Genomic DNA, 18,737 nt, shown 5'->3' with positions numbered 1-18,737 from the left:
CTGTTTATTTCTAAAACTTTATTTGAACATCTATTTATTGCACAGTATATAGTCCCATTAGAATTGATTAAAAGAATGAGAGAAATCCAGTAACGCCGCTTTACTAGGTTTTTGTTTTTTTGTTGGCCCCTTGCAGCCACTGCTGAAGTGCCCCAGTAGACTTGCTGGGAGTGTTTTTCTTGTCCGTGTCCTTCTCCTGACTCTTGCAGGCATCCGACACCTTCCGCTTCGAAGAGCCACTCGCCAGCCAGCTCATCATCATCTTGCTGCTGGCTGTCTCCTTGGGCTCCTGTGGGGAATACACACACACACACACGTTTGTTTTTCGAATTACAGCTTACTTTGCATCTTCCCTAACCCAAGTCTTCATCAGTGTACCTTTTTCTGGTTGAGGTCTACAGGCTGAAGGCACTCCGGAGAGTTGTTGCGAGAATTATTGACAAGCGACGAGACGGGATGATAGGTCAATATGTCTTCTGACTGGAGCAATTTCAAAGCATCCACAGATTTCACCTCGCCAAAATCAAGCCACCGCCTTACTTCCTCCTCTCCGGCCAAGACGGCTGGCATCCTGAAACGGACACCGCCTTTAGCTCTGAAGCAAAGCTTTTTATCTCATCTCCTCACCTGTCATGGATGCTGTGCAGATTGGGGGAAGCGTTGACAGTAATTACACTGTAGGTGTAGAGGGGCTCGCCACCGGATGGAGGGGTCCAGCAGTCAAATAGTCCTGCCATGGTCAACAACTTCCAGCCTGTCCACTCATCGGATGGTTCTTCTGCCTGCTAACACAACCCAGCAAATGTAAACAGTGAACCACCATTTATTTATCGTAGGGGGGTACGTTCCAGACCCACAGTAGGTCAAAATCTACCATGTACTGTTGAGAACATCTAAGATGGTGGGGAAACATTATAGCATGGTCACATCTGGCACAAAATGTTGACTTGCCTCTGCTGACTCATTGACAGGATCTTGTTTCTCCTCACAAGAATGGTGAGTCTGAGGGAAGTAGATGAAAAATGGCTGCTTTTCTTTCTCCTGCCTCCTCCACTCATAGAAGCCATCAGCGAGGATGACGCAGCGCTGTCCTTTCAGTAAAGGGTCCTTGGTAAGAAAAAAAGCCATTCAAAGGGACATTTTATAGAATCAGTTTTTTTTTTTTTTATTGCTTGGGTAATAGTTTAAAATGTATTACAGAGTCTTTTCTGCAAAGTACCTTATAAGTCTTTTTCTGCAGGATGTTGTCACTGCGACAATTGCTGGTGCTGTACTGCATCTTGCTTGGATCATTTTCCTTAAACCAGGAAGGGACCAGGCCCCAACGCATGGAAACCAAAACACACTCATCCACAGGTGCATTCTACACAAACACAAAAACATCATATCAAATGCACCAGCAAAACAGATGCAGCTTTTTTTCTTTCTTCCAAATTCTTTCCTATCATGTCAATTGTTTACTTCAACATTGATGTGACATTGAACTTGCTCAGAAAAAAAGGGGGTTTGATTTTGTTTTTTCGTACCTACAATTTTGGGTGTCATATTCCGAATAATGTCAGTAAAACACAACTTAATCATACTGAGAATTTCCTAGCGCATTTTTTATTTAGTTCTCGATCAGGTTACCTTGTCAAAGTGCCTGTGTGACAGCAGCACGGGGCTCATGGACTGGGGGCTTTTGTTGTAGGAGGGTCGGTATTTGTCCGCGTTACCCTCCCTCCAACTAGGCTGTCTCCGCTGCCCACGCCGGTTTCTGTACGAACAGGCTCGGCTCACCTCATCCGGAGCCAGAGTGCACGCAGTCCTACCACACATTTCACCGGTAAACCCCGGCGTTCTGTTGGAGTAAATTGGTGACAGTCCGTAAGCTAACACGCCAAGTTAGCGTTGTGATGATAATTAGCATGTAATGTTAGCTTAACATACCTCGTTTGAAAAAGTGAAGCTTACCACTTGCTTTCCTGCGTTTTATTTGGGCTGCGTGACTAAGTAGTAGGTTTGACAGCGTGTTGGTGTTTGTTTCGATGGAGTGAACGAGGAGGAGATTTGTCCGGACACAAAGCGCACGATGACGTCACGGTTATGCAAGATGGCGGAATAAGTTTAGCGTGTGTGTATGATAATGTGAAATTATTACATTGTCAAGGACTGATACATTATTATAAAATGGCAAAGCAGCCTTTACTATGTCGGTTGTTGTTGGCGGGAGCTTAGATTTTATTTTATTGAATTTATTCACTTGTTCCAACCTTTGATTAAGAAATGTGCATTGGAAATTGCAATTAATTTATTTCTAACGATAAACAATAGAATCAGCTATCAATAAGTTGAAATGTCATTTTAAAGATTGTATAAATGATATTTGCAACTATTTGTTGGTTATGCAGCTTAGATTTAATGTGTGAAGTTGCAAAATTGTTGAGCTACGCGGCGTTGTACGGGTGTGACTCGAAGAAAGAGTCGATGGAGACAAAGACTACTTTGGGCTCTTCTTAGCCACTTTATTTTGTAACTTTGTTCACATACATTTGCTTCATCAGATGGGATGGAGAGAGGAAGGGAAGAAACTGACAACCGCTGAAAAACAAAACAAAAACCTGACAACCGTAAATGAAGGTTTCTCAACTTCTATTATGTACACTTCCGCCCCCTCATGTTATAAACAAAGCAGAGCACCTGAACAGCAGTATTATATCTGCCTCAGCATCTGAGTACACAATGACAATTAGGCTTTATCTTGACAAAAATGAAAACAACTTAAAAAGATTTGTGTCCAACTGGTATTGAGCGTATCTATTTTCAATGAACTTTTTGGAAAACATGTTTGAGTACCTTTCGCCATGTTTTCGTTCACTCTGGACTGGAACTGTACTCTTAAGTTTCAAACTGGAAATTTCACAGCAGTCTGGAATGCAGCTTTATCCTTTTGTAACTTGATATGTATCATAAAATTATTAATTTTGCCAGTTTAAAACAACATTATAAATTACGTAATATGATGTTGAAAATCAAAAATAAAACTAAATACAATACCTGAGATTTAGAATAATAAATGTGTTCAGGTGCTGTTGCATATTAGGCCCCCTTGGTGTTGCCATGGCAACAGTAAACCAAGTTGGGGTAGAGCGTGCGTTCCTCCGGTGAAACTCAACAACAAAGTCAGAACATCTTTGGAGCACCGAAGGTAGGCACAAAAGAAACTTGTATTTAAAATGGGGATTTTATCATGTATGGTATAATATTATTAGATAGTTGGTAATTGCTATTTTTATTTATTTTAGACTGTAATTTGTGAGTTATAGTCTGGCATGTATCTCTCAACATTAGATTTGTCTTCATTTATGGCAAAATAAATATATTGGGAAATGTGTAACAAATACTCACACCATGTCAAGATGCAAACCTAACTGGTGTAGTCAAGCGGTCTGCAATTTGACCCTCACATTGACAAAGTAAACCTGTCGTTGCTGTCAGAGTTTTAATCACTGTATCACATTATGCGCCCTACTGAACACGCTATTTGAAAGTAAGATGATTGCACAAACACATTCTGGACCATGTGTAGCATGCACATGCATATACATTATTTATGCTTTATTTCCCAGAGTGATAATGATGAGTGGCTGAATCACGAAACAGGAAAATAAATACATGCAGCAATTGTTCCCAATAGAATAGAAAAAAAAGTCATGCATAAGGAGTACAGTGTAGTTTAGGGTTAATTCACAGTCGTTTAGAACAAAAAAAATACATGATTAAATATGAGAGGAAAGGTTTATAGGAGAGTAGAAAAAGTGCACACTGTTACTGTTTGTGACTTTCAACTCTACCCTCGGTTGGTTAGAGTCAGTTTATAGATCACAAGGGTTGAATTAATCATGAGGTCACACTGTAGACACGAATGTTTGAACCCGCAGGCCATCTATTAAAAATTCATGAAGTTACCATTCTTTTTTTGGCTCTTAGTCTTAGTTGACATAATCAAATATCTTTGGTTACATTCACTGTAGTTTTTTCTTCAATTATGTTTATCAAGGTCAGATGTGTAAAAGAATGAATGCTTTTGGATTTCCAGGAGGGACAATCTGTGGGCCTGTTGAAGGACCAGAATCTAGTAACAATGGTCCAGCAATGCCAAAGTCAAGTTGAAATCAAAACACTGCAAACGAGTAAGTCATCTCACAATACACTTGTACAGATGACTCACTCAGGAAGATTTTTTTTCTTTCATTTGCGTGTGTGTGTGTGAGACAGCGTCACCACCGTTTCGACACGCTCTCCGCTTGCCTCCTCTCAACTCAGAGAGACTAAAGACAGCCAAGGCCATAGTGGAAAAAACTGTCAAGGTAAGTCAAAAAGAGAAAAAAAATGTCTTTGTATGTTTTTGAAAATCTTCCTATTTATTTTCATTCACCTCCATGTTTTATACCATGTCTGTCTCTTTCTTTTAGTTGCATAAAGTGTTCTCCATTCAGGGCCCTTACCCGGTAATTCGGGCCTCATTGCGGGCCAGAGGCTGGCTGGAGAAGCGGATGTGTCACCCCGGCCTCCACATGTCCTCACGTCCTGTTAAAGAGGCCCGCTTGAACGATGCCGGTGACAGCGACGGTGAAGATGCTCAGCTGATGATGTGATGTTAAAACAGCGTATTTTGTCTCTTTTATGTCTTTACTCACTCATTACCATTGAGCCTTCTTCTCAGATGATGTCAACCAAGAGCAGGATCCAGCCGGACTGTACAGTCTTATGGTAAAACCTTGAAGAAACAAAACGTGAGGACATCTGGTGTTAAGAAATGTTTTTCTCATCACTCAGTCTCGCATGGTGCGGAATGAAATGGTTTATTTCTACTGGACAAATAAAAGAGATGCCATCAACACCAGTATCTTGCAGAAAGAACAGATGATCAACCATTTTGCCAAAGCAGGCAGCTTCACCACTAAGGCACTAAAATTGATTACATATACTTGAGTAAATTGAGTTATGGAATGGATTCAACTTTTAAGTCAAAGTGCAGGACCTCATCATAAAATCTGTTCCAGGTGGGCTTGTGTGTGAACCTGAGAAGTCTGCATTGGTTTGACTCAGCAGACCCGGACACTTTCTTTCCTCGTTGTTACAGACTTGGAGCCCGGGATGAGAAGCATGCTTTCATAGGTTAGATTTTATGAATAACTTTGTGGAAAAAGTACAACATTTAGATGTCTGTAAACTTTATTTCCCTCCTGAAGAGGACTACAGGAGGACAGCCTGCACCAGTCTTTTGAAGTACATTGTGGAGACAGCACATAATGTTCAGGAAGAGAAGAAAAACGAGCACATGCAAAGTAGCCGGCAATCTTTTTATCGTATGTTGTGGCTCGGCTTGATTGCTGTCCTCCATTTCTAGAACCATCGGACCCTGTGATGGTTTCCAAAATGATCGGCACAGCTCTCAAAGTGTGTTGGAATTTTCTTGAGAGTTTGGAGCATGCTGACATTGACGCTAGCTCGGAGACAACGCCAGCCCTTGCTAAGGAGGAGTGGGGGGAATTTATCAACAGCTACTACTTGCTTGTTCAGTAAGTATACCACGATATGTGTGTGCGTGTGTGTGTGTATACACACTAGCGGTTCTCCTACTTGCTTTTTCACTCAGTGCCGGAGCCAAAATTGAGATCAGCAATCATTTAGTAAGACGTTGTAAGTCCATGCTGCAGAGACTGGCTGACGTCAGTCCACAACTGGACACAGATGGCATCCACAACATCTGGATCATCAAGCCAGGAGCCAAGTCCAGAGGCAGGGGTGGGACCCTAACCCTAACCCTTTCAGGTGCATGCTATTTCAAAATATGAATCCATTCCTTCGGTCTTACAGGTATCAAATGTGCCAAGCGTTTGGATCAGATCCTCAGCCTGGTGGACAGTGATTCAGCCTTGATCAAGGAGAGCAAGTGGGTGGTGCAGAAGTACTTGGAGCGTCCCTTCTTGGTGGAGGGGACCAAGTTTGATGTGCGCCAGTGGTTTCTGGTAACAGATTGGAACCCTCTCACCGTGTGGTTTTATAAGAAGTGCTACTTGCGCTTCTCTACGCAGCCTTATTCATTGGACACGCTGGACAAGTATGTTGAGAATACAAAATCACTAAATGCATGTACACTTGAATGTATGCTATAACTTATATGGGTCACCTATTTCCAAACTTCTTTTCAGCTCTGTGCACTTGTGCAATAATTCCATCCAAAAGCATCTGAGACCTTCTCATCAACGCCATCCCAGCATCCCAGAAGACAACATGTGGTCAGACGACCAGTTCATAACCTTCCTGTCTGGTCGGGGTTACAAAACTCAGTGGGAAAATGTGGTTGTGCCCGGAATGAAGAAGGCTATCATCCATGCATTGCAGAGCGCGCAAGATCTTGTGGATTCACGAAAAAACACCTTTGAGCTTTACGGGGCTGACTTTATGTTAGGTATGAGCATGAGAAAACTAAAAACACTAATAAGAAGTAATCAAACCCAGAATGATCTTTTCCAGGCGGTGACTTCCATCCATGGCTGATTGAAATCAATGCCAGTCCCACCATGGCCCCCTCTACACCCATCACTGCCCGTCTTTGTGCAGCTGTGCAGGAGGACACGCTGCGCGTCGTCCTCGACCGCAGAGCAGACAAATCAGCAGACACGGGAGACTTTGAGCTCATATATCACCAGGTTAGGCAAGCTTGCGCCGACTAAATCCTTTGACTGTATGACTTAATTTGTCTCTTTTGTTTTCTAGGCAGGAGTAGATATACCGCAGTATGTAGGAGTCAATTTATTTATTGAGGGCTTCAGGCTCAATGGCACCTGTCTGCTTCCTCCTCTGAGACCTTTCAAGCGCTCAGTCCCAAAGTATCATGGCACCAAAAAGGAGATTGCTTCAGATAAAGTCAAGTCTCTGCCAAAAGTTGTTAAGAGTGCCAATACTCCTGTCAAAAACATCTCAAACAGAATTCTTCCTCCTCCTGTTCCTCAGCCATCAGTGCCCATCCCTCTTGAAACATTCACACTTCAACTGCCGAAGACGGCACACAGATCCGTCCACCTACCTGTTGATGCTTGCTCGCATTCTGTCTCTTTGTGGCGAAGGGGCTTGTAGGTTAAACGTCCTCAGTGAGTACCGAATGCCAAGAAGAACAAAAAGCACTTACAGGATGACATTCCAAAAAACTCAGCGGCCGCTTGAAATTCATTTGGTGGATGGTAAGGAATCTGCAAGCTTCAATGCTGCCATTAATATTTTGTAAAATGTACAGGAAAATATTATATATTTGTTGCTGTGCTGGAGATTTACTGACCAAAAATCTTAGATGCACTTCAAACATGTTTTATCTCTCAATAAAGTTCCAATTTAATTGCTAGGTATTTTCAGTTCATTGCTGCTTTACTTGACATTTAAGTTGTGGACTATGCCTCATTAGAAGCAGTTTACCGTGGACTGGTCGCTAGTCAATCGCTCATATTGATAAAGCATTCAACCCCAAAATTTGTGCCACCTTGACAAGAAAGTATGTGAATGCAATTACTAGTAGGCAACACTTATTTTGGCTTATAAATTAAATCGAGGACCGAGTTTTTGTTTTTGTTGTTTGTACTTGCAATAACACATTTTGAACACGTGGTGGCGATAAATATTTCTGAGATGGATGACACGATTAAATTCACAAACGAAAAAGAGTCTTGTGTGCGAGGGCAGCGGAATCGGTTGCCTTCTTTAACCTGGAGTGAAAAATGGCGGCGTCAGTGTGCCGAGTCGGGAGCACCGTGGGTCGTGTACTCGCCAAAACCCGCAGTGTAAGTAAGCCTTCAAGGGACGCGTCTAAGAACAAGCCGCTTCGTGTACTCCTTATTGTCAAAGTGAATGCACAAGAAATGGAAGAAGCAATTGTCATGGTTAGCTCTCCGCTAGCGGAACCTCCAGTTAGCATTGGCTAGCCTTGAGTGAATACAAGGTCAATTGATCAAGTAATAATGCAGGGTTTGCTATAGATAATTTCGTTGATCTCTAAAGATTATATTTGTAAAGTCAATGTTTTATTTTCGTATGAGGGATTTTCTCATTGTCTACTCTTGTCAGAAACGGTATGTCCTGATTTGCCCTCAACGTAGCTTAGCTTCCTAAATATTTTGTCATGTATGGTCATTTCGACCAAATAATTTAACGATGCGCTTCCATCGGTTGTCAATGTGTCTTCTGCATTTTGACTTGGATTCTGTGTTGTAACTTTCAAATGACGTTTCACAAGCACTAAACCACTAAGTGGCCAACAGCTTCTGTCGACTCCCTGTTGCCATTGAAAGGTGACATATATTTGTTATTTGTAAATGTCACCTGCGATTTGAAGGCAATTCATAGATTTGTCATATTTTAACTTTTTTTTTTCTCACTTTATAAAGTCAAATTAAGTTCTGATACATTTCTCAATGGTGATTTATGTGAATGTATTTATATTTGTGTTATCAGTAATAATAATAGTACATTGAAAGTTACTGTCTTATCATCGTAGCCCCTCCTGCTGTCTCTGAGGCGTGGCCAAGCCTCAGTCAGCTATGCCCAAAGCCTGCTGGGAACCCCTGAAACTCGTCTCACTGCCCTGGATAATGGCTTGAGGGTCGCATCGGAAGAGACTGGACATGCTACGTGCACTGTAAGGACTTCATGACATGCAGTTGTGGATGGCATTGGGCTATGATCAACTCTCACTTTCCAAATATCCTCTCCTTCATAGGTCGGACTGTGGATCAGTGCTGGCAGTCGCTATGAGAGCGAAAAGAACAACGGGACAGGGTTTTTCCTGGAGCACCTGGCTTTCAAGGTAGGTTGACACACTCTTTTGGATGTTAATACATTGAGACCTTTTTTATGACAGTCTAGATTTCGGTGTGAATGATTATTTGTCTTTATGTGCCCTCTGATTGGCTAGCGAACAGTTCCTGGTGTAACCCACCTGTCACCTAATGTAAACTAGGATGAGAAGAACTGTAACTTTACTACTGCCTTTGTATCAATTAGTGATTCTGACTTGGGTAAAAATTTGAGTTACATCACCACTGTAGGAAAGGAACATCCTCCACTGTAGTTATTCAAATGTCAAACACAGTTAAACAAGGTGACTTTCATCCTTGCTTTCTAGGGCACCAAGAAGTACCCTCAGACAGCTTTAGAGCAGCAGGTGGAGTCTATGGGTGCTCACTTGAGTGCTTACACATCCCGGGAACATACCGCTTACTACATGAAGACCTTGGCTAAAGACTTGCCTAAAGGTATTGTGACTTGTTAGCGTCCATGCATGCAGTGTAGTACACAGGAGAATGCAAGCTATTCCGTTACAGTTAGTGGAATTTGTTTGGATTTCTAGACAAAATCTTTTGTTGATGCAGATTTGGAACAATGCATAAAAACTTGCAATGTGTAAGCTAATGTTTTGAGGAATACTCAAACATTTTAACAAACTTGTGTTTCCCCAGCTGTGGAGCTGCTTTCGGAGATGGTGCAGGGCTGCTCGCTGAGCGAGGAGGAGATTGAGCAGCAGCGGGGTGTGGTGCTGCGCGAACTGGAAGAAATGGAAAACAACCATCAGGAAGTTTGCCTGGACCTGCTGCATGCAACCGCCTACCAGGGTACTGCACTGGGACACAGTCCACTTGGACCATCCAACACCGCCAGGTGAGGGGGGGAGTAAAATTGTTTTGCCACCACAATGATTGTCAATGCGCTAATCCTTTAAGTTTCTAAGAAACATCATTTGAAATTCTATTAGAACTATCACCCGCCAGGATCTAGTGGAATACGTCACCAGCCATTACAAGGCTCCCCGCATGGTTCTGGCTGCAGCTGGAGGTTGGTCATTTCTGCCACCACATACAACATTTGTGCAAAGATTGGCCCTTCATGTCATTTGCTAAATATGCAGGTGTGAACCATGAGGAGCTGGTGGCGTTGGCCCAGACTCACTTCAGTGGACTGTCCTTCGAATACGAGGGAGATGCCGTTCCTGTGTTGTCACCCTGCAGATTTACAGGCAGTGAGGTGAGTTGGTATTGCAAAAATATTTAATGGCTTTGCCCACCTATGTTAGGAGTAGTCGTAAAATGCTACTAGAAGAAAGTGGGAAAACAATAGCCAATGCTAATTGAGATTTATGTTTCTCCCCAGATCCGCTTCCGTGACGATGGTCTGCCCCTGGCCCACATCGCCATCGCCGTGGAGGCCCCCGGCGCTGCTAGCCCAGACATCGTGCCTCTCATGGTGGCAAACGCCATCATCGGAAGCTATGACCTCACCTGTGGCGGCGGAAAGGTTAGACGCCAGTGTCATATCTGAAGTGATGTCGCCAAAGCATTGTTTCATTGTCGCCTTTGTTTTGACCATTTGAAATGGAATATTGTCAGCTGCCTTGATGGTTACATTTACCCCAACTAATCGGTTTTAAATGAAACTCGTCTGACAAAACCTTACTATGTCCACTGTTTATTCACGTGAAGAACATGAGCAGCCGTTTGGCTCGCCTGGCGGCGGAGGAGAACCTGTGTCACAGCTTCCAGACATTCCTCTCGTCCTACAATGACACCGGCCTGCTGGGTATTTACTTTGTGACAGATAGGCTCAACATTGACGACATGATGCACTGGTCCCAGAATTCCTGGTAAGAAATGACAGCGAGTCACACAGATCACCCCAACTGCACGGTTCATTTTGACGTCTGAGAACTGAATCAGGTTGTGCCTCATGCAGGATGAATCTGTGCACCACGGTCACAGAGAGTGATGTCGCCAGAGGAAAGAATGCTCTGAAGGCCAGTTTGGTGGGACAGCTCAATGGTGCGTCACGCTATTGTCATTGCATTTGACAAACTCACTCCAAGTTGGCTCAATCACGAATGGGTTTTTCTTTTCTTGTAGGAACAACACCGATCTGTGACGACATCGGCAGGCACATTCTGAACTACGGCCGGCGCATCCCCCTAGCCGAGTGGGACGCTCGCATCGACGTGAGTCTCTTTGAGATGTTTGCCAGCGAATGCCCTCCCGTTGCACTGAGCACACTTTGACTCTCTCATCTCAGGCCGTGACCCCCAGGATGGTGCGTGACATCTGCTCCAAATACATCTACGATAAGTGTCCGGCTGTGGCAGCTGTCGGTGGGTCCTTCTTTCAACCGCACTTTTAACGATAGCTGTTGAATGTTCATTTACGATTTCTGAACCTGTTCATTTTTGCCCCATCTTTTCCTTAGGCCCCATTGAGCAGCTGCCCGACTACAATAGAATGCGCAGTGCAATGTACTGGCTGAGGTTTTAAATTGCATCATGGTGTCGATCCGTGTCCTGCTCCTCATCCTCACCGAGTGTCCACACAGACAGCCATCGATCGGTCCAGCCCCCCGCCAACCTCCCTCTTATCGTGTCCACTGTTTAGTCATTGAAGGTGGCAGTCCACAGGTAACCTTGTTTAATCTGCACATGACCTCAACAGCTGGCACAGATGGGAGTAGAGGAAGGGGGCTGGACCTCGATTGAAATCAGGACTCTGTAGATCCTAAATGCAACCTATTTGGAGCAAGAGTATATTTATCATGTCTGTAAAATCAATTTCTGTCATCTATTGTACATAACAGAAGCTCACATTCTGACAAAAATAAAACTGTAAAACGGGTTCTTTTGTTTATTTGATTTGGTTTGGTGCTAAATGGTGTATGTTTGTCATACAACACTGTACAGGCAGCTGCTCGTGTGCCCACTGTTGCGGCCATCTTGGTCTGCCAAACAGTCCCAATGTTCTCCTTTAATTTGCATTGTATCGTAAAGCCACCCCAATTTTACAGTAGAAAAAAATCTCAATGAAATATTGAACTCATATCTGTCTACTCACTGAATAACTTATGGAGAGATTTATTGTAATTATTAGTGTATTATATTTTATAGCGGCACTCGTGATGTCACAACAGACTAGTGTGCCAAGGCAGCCTACTTTAGAAGACTGCTAATATTCAGTTTGAAATGCCATCATCACAAGACGAATCAGATTTACGTCACAGATTTATGATACATACTATGTATATAGTAAACACACAGACTGACGTCAAACGTCTATGTTACGAAGCTGCGTGGTTGATAGGCCAGGCTCTGCTTAGAATCATGACCTTGTCTTCTATTCATGTGAAGTCATGCTGCGCAGTATCTATGACAGCCATGCCACTGACTGGTATAAATCGTGAACATTTGTTAGGAGGAGGCCTGACATCTGCGTAACGCATGTTTGTTTATCTCTAGCCATCCACGATGACTCCTCTCGCCAGAGGACCCTCGAGGGCCGACGATTAAATTTAAGTCATTAGTGAGATGAGGATCGCTCCGGTGATGGGATGCAATGGAGGTGCTTCAAGAGATGAGGTAGTTCTCGGCCTGACATCCCCTTCCTCGGTTTTCCGGAGTCCCTTATGTTATGATAGTAGTTCAATAATTGCCTTTGGAACTCAAGTCATCTCAGATGAGTCACTGCATCATGCAACAAAACAATACAATTGCCGTTTTAAAGAAGCAACAACATGGTTGAGCAGCTGTTGTTGCAAATTAATGAAGCCAGTAAAATCTCCTCACAAAAGTTAGGAATGCTCCGTCATGTAGAACCGCTTCTTTTAGAGGCATTGACGTAAGTAGCTCACTTCTGGACATGTTACTGTGACATGACAGGTGAAGAAGGATGAAAGAGCAAAAGTTGGACGTAAAATTCATGCTTGGATGCTTTTACAGTATTTGGGAAATCTCAGCCAAGCTCAAAAGTGCACATTATTCATGCACATTGACCATTTAACATTGGTGCATAAAAATAAGGAAACAAGTAGGAAGATGTAGGAAGACTCGTTTTAGACCATTCAGAGAGTCGGCGGCCATTTTGACCTGTGCTGCCACTTGCTGTTGACTGAAAATGACATTGAGGGCACGTGGCAGTACAAAATGAGATGGATTAAAAACAGGTAGATTATTCTGCTTGATTCATATTTCACAAAATGCAATATTGGTCTTTAGCCTAGTGTGGTTGCATAGAACATATTGTCTAAACATTTTTGGCTTGACTTCCCCTTGAAGCATCTTATTGTATTGTCAGCAGGGTAAAAGATGTGAAAATTAATGCAGACACACCGCATATTGGAAACCATGCACACAAATGATAATAATTTCAATGGCCCGCCTTATCACTGTAATCATATTTGATGGCTCTTCTGCATGATGAATCAAATGAATGCATAAGTGTGGCTGAGATCATATCTCTCACACGTCCTCTTTTTTGGCATCAAAGGTTTATTAGTACATTTGGATAAATGCACTTTTCTTCTGCAGGCTGACTGTCTGTGTCATTATGTTCCAATGATTGTGAATGTGTTATTTTTAGATGGAAGAAAGAAATTGCAACAAGGGTGAAGGAAATGAGATTAAACAAAGGGAGGGGGGGACATAAACAGAGAGAGGAGACGGCAGTGAAGACGGGGTCGTGCTGGACTTTCAGCCACTTGAACGTCCTGCTGCTTTACATGCAGGTCGCTGCTGTCATTACTGAGGAAAAGAAGGAAAACATTTTTGGGTTGATTATTCAAATATCCAGATTATTTCCAGCGCTGGAAATTGAAGTGACTTTTTTTCTCCAAGTCACCAACAATCTCCTGAAGTGACACTGAGTAAGTAGTACTCATCAGCAACACTTTAGCAGGACTTGGATTGTTTTGTGTTGTACTGTGCATTCTAATATGTCAAATAGGATGCTTTGAAACTATTTATGACTATCCTTTAAATCCAAGTTAAAAATTGTATAACCATAATTGAATGAATTTGTGCATAATTAGGTTTTCTTGCGCTGTAAATTCTTTAAGTAATTTGCTTTTAATGGTCTAAAATCGTTGTTTTTTATGCCTTTAATTATTTGCTTTTAAATGTTGTATTTTGCCTTAAAATGTGAAGCGTATTGAATTACTTTTTTTTTTTTTTTTTGCGCCTTGCCTTGCCTTTCACCCACGCGTCCTTGAAATAATTTGCGTCATTTTGTGTGCCTGCCGACAGTATTGCGAGCATGAGGACGTTGGGCTTTTGCTTCTGCCTGGCTCTGCTGCTGCCTTGCGGGATCCACGCTCAGGGGGTCAGTCAGAAGGAAGAAGTCGCTGACTTCGACGAGGCCATCAGGAGAGGCGCGCTGGCAGTCGACATCATAAACCGCGGCGGGGTGTTGAACTCGTTGCTCCGCTCCGAGCATCGCATGCTTCTGCGGCCGGTGCGAGCTCCGCAGGTGCCCAAGAGAACCCAGCCGGGATCCCGCTTCGCCCTGTCCCTTGATGTCCCCACCAGTATTCTCAGCGTCCTCATAGATCTGGCCAAGAACCAGGACATGAGGACCAAAGCGGCAGCCAATGCAGAACTGATGGCGCGGGTCGGCAAGAAGAAATAGCATGCCAGAAAAGGGGGCCGGGGCAGACCTGCAAAGCGAGAAAAAAAAAACCACATTTAATTTTGATGCACTTCATCACTGACAGCAGCTCAGATACAATATGAGCCCGTCACTAGTTAATATGCACTTTGACCGGATCACTTTTCTCAGCAGAAATTTTTTTTTTTGCATGTCATTAATTCCTGCAAAACGTATTACATTAAATATGATGATATTTATTTATTTATATTAAGTCTTGTTCATTTTATTGTGCATCAGGAACCATTAAAAACAAATGAACGCTTCCCCCTCAGCACGTTATTAACCACATATATAAAAGAAAAGGTAGAGCTTCCATATTAGCCTTTGTCTACAATACTTAGGGCCTAAGTCTTAGGCTATGTTTAGTTTATGTGTGCTATCCACTGAAGACCATTTCGCTGCGTGATTCATCTGCATAGCATGAGCATGAAATATGATTTTACAGAGTGAAATAAACTGTTCATCTAATTCACTCTGGACTTTGTGACCTCCAGACTATTACTCAAAGCTCACAAAAGCGGCAGAAAAATAGCTAACAAGCGGAAAACATCACACCATGCGCTTTGATGAAATCAAAACGATATTTCTGTTAGACATCATTGTCACTGGTGTTTTATTCACAGCACAATTTATTAATATCAGTTAATGATTAATTTGTGGTTTTCTATTTCCAAAGTGGCTTGTGTCAATAACTAGATGGGTCATAAATAAATAAAATTGTCTCAATAAACTACTAAATTCCGGTTATGAACGGAAGTCACATGGCATGCTGCAATTAGTTGGAAACGTGATCCGGGTGCTTTAAATTCAACGCGGTATGCGGGCAACTGCAGGGAGCATACAATTAACAAGTAAGTTTGACCATTTAAAAAAATATATACTATATCACTTAATGCACATTTCTCAAACCCTATAGCGTTGAGCATATTTCAAACTGAATTTGGGTGATTATTTAAGTTTCCTTTTTCCTTCAAAATGCGCTGTCCTTAGAACGGGTTTGAAATTTTATTAGTAAAGGAAATAATTTCATTGGTAATATACTGTAGTTTTTCTAATCTGAGCTGTTTGGAAGCATCCCCGAGCATTTTTGTGCTCGACGTTCCACTATTGCGATTATGGATTATAGAAACAGAACTTAAGTCACTTTTGGCCGTTTTGAATCTACTCCCATCAAATGAACGGAACGCATCTCAAATGCGCAACATTTTTATATTTTTATAACATTTACTGCAATGGTGCTTTTCCTGGTATGAAGCTATTCCTAGCAGTGTCAGCACACGGGGAGCTAAACTTTCCCGGATAAAACAACACGCATTCCGATAGAAAAGCAATATTGGTGAACTTTATACTTGATATCGGGCCAGGACAATGAAGGGGGACGGCCATGAAGTCTTGCGCAATAACAACGAAACTATTTGACTTGCTTCACAAGAGCACAAGGTTCACTGGCCAGTTGTCGTCGTGATTCACTCTTGTCCGGACAAGGAAGGGTGTGTGATGTGCGTTTTTGCTTAAATTTAGCTCGGCAGTCAAAGAAAACGGTGACCAGAGTGCAGGATTGTTTTCAACAAGTCATTTGGAACAATTGTGATCATTTCCAGTTTTGTCATACAGGTTGCCGAACTCTTTCTTCAGTGATGGATTATGCTCTGAAGTCTCTCAACCTCCTGACTCAGTCTTCCTTAAAGTAAGATATCAGTTCCTGGGGTGAATTTAAAGGAAAGGGCATATTTGTCCTCCTTAGCAATTATTTTTTTTCCTCAACCTTCTTTTTTTTGTAAACCTTAATCAGGTGTGTGTCAGCTAGTGCATCCGTAACCCAGCAGCTTCTATCAAGACAAGTATCTCGGCCAAAACCTTTTCGAGTGACTAATGCCGATCGGAGTTTGAAGAAGGGCATCATGGCGGATGCGTTAGAAGACCTGATGAACAAGGTGTGGACAGAGGGAAGCAAAGAGACCACAAATTGACTCACAGTAGTAGTGATGTCATGAGTTTGCTTCTTGTTTCTAAGCAGTGTTGCCACAATTCTAAATTAATGAGCCCATTTTTGTCCTTTATAGGTGAGCGACTCATTAAATGTGCTGTGTGCCAGTAGCCTGGTCCTGGATGAAGATGGCACAGGTGTGGACACCGAGGATTTCTTCACAACACTGCCTGACAACACCGTTCTCATGGTGCTGGAGAAAGGAGAGAAGTGGACCCCATCACAGGTACAGTGTTGCATGCACCACTAGGTGGCACTGCAGATCAGATGGCTCCAACACGGCTTTTGTCCAAGGAACGAACATTATCAACAAAAAGCAATTCGGGGACCTCTGCTTTAGTGGAATATTATTTTATTTTGCACCCAAGGAGGATAGACCTATACAGACTATATATTTGCATCTCTAAGTCTATTTTGGGAATCTCGGCTACATTTGTTATAATTTAGATGGGTAAATGACTCGCAAATTTAGCTGAAAAATAAATCAAATCTAAATAACAAATCTATTTTATTTTTAAAAACAATTATTTTCCAATTTCACGGACCACCTGCAATACCGACACGGACCACGAGAGGGCCGGGGACCACCGGTTGACTTAGGGACTTGCGTGACAGCTGTAAAAATTGGCCCAAGATACCAGAGGGTCGAGTTTTTAAGACTGCAAACAAAAGTAAGCTAATAGTTGGATAAATGAGTTTGCTTGCTAACTGCTGTCTTTGTGCAACTGAGCAAGACACTTTGTTCCCAATCATGCTAAAGCCAAGTTGGCTGCCCTTTGACCCTGTGTTTCTTTAGAACGGCCTCTCGAGAGACGTGCTCAGTAAACGCAGGCCACAGCAACGGACAGATGTGGCCAAGGTGACCTTTGACCTGTACAAGAACAACCCCAGTGATTTCATCGGCTGCTTGAATGTCAAAGCAACGCTGTATGGTGTTTACTCCTTGTCTTATGAAGTGCGCTGTTATGAGGCCAAGAGGATGTTGAAGTAAGTGAATGAGATCCAGCTGAATTTTTCTGTTGAAGTTCAAAATGCTCAAGTTCTTATCAATGTCGAGTGTCCTTCTGTTTACCTCTGATGATGCAACAAATAGAATATTTGTAAGTGCTTAAACCATCTGCACAATAGCATTTGCACTGTTCTCTGGACAGACAGCACGCAGTATACAGTGTGGGCGGCAGAGTTGAAATGGGCTAGATTTTTCTGAGATTAATTTTATGAGGAGTTATGTCATCACCAGAGTTGCTGGTGATCAACTCTGGCACAGACCTTGCAACAGAGGATTGCATTTTGGAATTGTGACTCAACAGTGGGGAGCAAAATGTTTGTCACATAATGTTAGCCAATATCATTTGTTATAATGCATATTTCTCAAAATCGCTGCCTCTTTTCTGTTGAGACTAATACAATGTGTATTTGTGTGGTGCCGGAAGGGAGGCTTTGCGATGGACCGTCTTCTCCATGCAGGCGACTGGCCACATCCTGCTAAGCTCCTCCTGGTACATGGAGCAGCTAATGGAACAGGAGGAGGAGGAGGAGGAGGAAGAAGACGAGCACGAGCAAGTAGAGGACAGACCAGAGAAGGCCCTGTTGCTCCATCGAGAAAGCCGAATCTGTCAGTTGCAGCGCTTTCTCTTGCGTCGGGCAACCCACTGATGATGGAGTTTGTTACATTATCTGCTGAAGTAACATAATATTCTTCTTGGATGTCAAATTGAATCTGCTGGAGATGAGCAAATAAAACCAAGTATTTTTTATTATCCCCTTTTCTTCATGTCTTAAGCCTGTGTGGGAAAAGCGGAGCTCGGTCAAGTCGGCGTAATTGACAACAGGTTCAGCTGTCTCTCCACCCCGCTTGCCTAATTGTCCCCTGGCTGCTTCTGCCCTGTCAGCTGCAGCTGGCTGGAGGAAGAAAGAAAAGACAGTTGAGGGCTGGAGGAAGGAAATCTTACTGAATGTGTTAAAGTGCAAAAGGCTGGATGGATCTTTGACAAATTGCCTGCAAGGTCGGCTGCATGAAAATTCACACATCCTTGTGTGATCTAGTTTATTTTAGTCCTGTCCTATGCAACAGAACTCAAATCTCTTGTATATTGCGATTTTTATGTTGAAGTAAAGATATCAATAAAATGAGATAATCGCTCAAACTGAAATTTTCACGTAATTTTCTTTGTTGCATTATCTTTAGACACCAACTATGAAGTCTTAACGAAAAATTGAAGCTTGCAGTGCCACTGCTCCACTGATTGATGATGATGATGATGATG

At 42.6% G+C, this 18,737-nt stretch overlaps 5 protein-coding genes across 10 annotated transcripts; 4 read left to right on the top strand and 1 right to left on the bottom strand.

Annotated features, from left to right (window-relative positions):
• Positions 1 to 3: 3 nt before the first annotated feature.
• Positions 4 to 2,104, bottom strand: hmces (5-hydroxymethylcytosine binding, ES cell specific). 3 transcript variants are annotated; one of them, XM_088389423.1, is made up of 7 exons: positions 1,954 to 2,104; positions 1,630 to 1,840; positions 1,220 to 1,363; positions 952 to 1,107; positions 628 to 785; positions 379 to 571; positions 4 to 289 (listed from the first exon to the last, which is right to left on the bottom strand). In XM_088389423.1, the coding sequence occupies exons 2-7, from the start codon at positions 1,816 to 1,818 to the stop codon at positions 104 to 106; spliced, it is 1,026 nt and encodes a 341-aa protein (XP_088245549.1). In that variant the 5' UTR covers positions 1,819 to 1,840; positions 1,954 to 2,104; the 3' UTR covers positions 4 to 103. The 3 variants fall into 3 exon arrangements, with proteins under 3 accessions (XP_088245549.1, XP_088245548.1, XP_088245550.1); XM_088389422.1 differs by having other exon boundaries at positions 1,930 to 2,102; XM_088389424.1 differs by having other exon boundaries at positions 628 to 778; positions 948 to 1,107; positions 1,930 to 2,101.
• On the top strand, positions 1,645 to 7,581 carry LOC148390494 (tubulin monoglycylase TTLL3-like). Its single transcript, XM_088389419.1, has 15 exons — positions 1,645 to 2,619; positions 3,066 to 3,187; positions 4,079 to 4,172; positions 4,258 to 4,349; positions 4,455 to 4,611; positions 4,706 to 4,752; positions 4,819 to 4,947; positions 5,046 to 5,160; positions 5,235 to 5,330; positions 5,393 to 5,564; positions 5,642 to 5,790; positions 5,863 to 6,106; positions 6,198 to 6,457; positions 6,523 to 6,698; positions 6,766 to 7,581. The coding sequence occupies exons 3-15, from the start codon at positions 4,124 to 4,126 to the stop codon at positions 7,123 to 7,125; spliced, it is 2,046 nt and encodes a 681-aa protein (XP_088245545.1). The 5' UTR covers positions 1,645 to 2,619; positions 3,066 to 3,187; positions 4,079 to 4,123; the 3' UTR covers positions 7,126 to 7,581.
• A 114-nt stretch (positions 7,582 to 7,695) lies between these two features.
• On the top strand, positions 7,696 to 11,681 carry uqcrc1 (ubiquinol-cytochrome c reductase core protein 1). The gene is made up of 13 exons (XM_088390156.1): positions 7,696 to 7,820; positions 8,534 to 8,674; positions 8,756 to 8,842; positions 9,161 to 9,290; positions 9,495 to 9,693; positions 9,788 to 9,867; positions 9,941 to 10,056; positions 10,183 to 10,326; positions 10,512 to 10,672; positions 10,762 to 10,847; positions 10,929 to 11,017; positions 11,092 to 11,167; positions 11,263 to 11,681. The coding sequence occupies exons 1-13, from the start codon at positions 7,758 to 7,760 to the stop codon at positions 11,325 to 11,327; spliced, it is 1,437 nt and encodes a 478-aa protein (XP_088246282.1). The 5' UTR covers positions 7,696 to 7,757; the 3' UTR covers positions 11,328 to 11,681.
• A 1,797-nt stretch (positions 11,682 to 13,478) lies between these two features.
• On the top strand, positions 13,479 to 14,746 carry LOC148390492 (uncharacterized). The gene is made up of 2 exons (XM_088390162.1): positions 13,479 to 13,701; positions 14,081 to 14,746. Exon 2 carries the CDS (start codon positions 14,091 to 14,093, stop codon positions 14,460 to 14,462), a length of 372 nt encoding a protein of 123 aa, XP_088246288.1. The 5' UTR covers positions 13,479 to 13,701; positions 14,081 to 14,090; the 3' UTR covers positions 14,463 to 14,746.
• Positions 14,747 to 15,249: 503 nt separating this feature from the next.
• Positions 15,250 to 18,623, top strand: cidec (cell death inducing DFFA like effector c). Of its 4 annotated transcripts, XM_088390158.1 has the most exons (7): positions 15,250 to 15,334; positions 16,098 to 16,170; positions 16,276 to 16,417; positions 16,547 to 16,696; positions 17,267 to 17,457; positions 17,904 to 18,155; positions 18,254 to 18,623. In XM_088390158.1, the coding sequence occupies exons 1-6, from the start codon at positions 15,301 to 15,303 to the stop codon at positions 18,124 to 18,126; spliced, it is 813 nt and encodes a 270-aa protein (XP_088246284.1). In that variant the 5' UTR covers positions 15,250 to 15,300; the 3' UTR covers positions 18,127 to 18,155; positions 18,254 to 18,623. The 4 variants fall into 4 exon arrangements, with proteins under 4 accessions (XP_088246284.1, XP_088246283.1, XP_088246285.1 ...); XM_088390157.1 differs by lacking the exon at positions 18,254 to 18,623 and having other exon boundaries at positions 17,904 to 18,230; XM_088390159.1 differs by lacking the exons at positions 15,250 to 15,334; positions 18,254 to 18,623 and adding an exon at positions 15,908 to 15,973 and having other exon boundaries at positions 17,904 to 18,230.
• Positions 18,624 to 18,737: the final 114 nt, after the last annotated feature.

This window comes from Syngnathus floridae, chromosome 11 (assembly GCF_059516105.1).
Source record: "Syngnathus floridae isolate MCC-2025c chromosome 11, RoL_Sflo_1.0, whole genome shotgun sequence".
Taxonomy (NCBI): domain Eukaryota; kingdom Metazoa; phylum Chordata; class Actinopteri; order Syngnathiformes; family Syngnathidae; genus Syngnathus; species Syngnathus floridae.
This window is presented reverse-complemented; position numbering and strand designations above follow the sequence as displayed.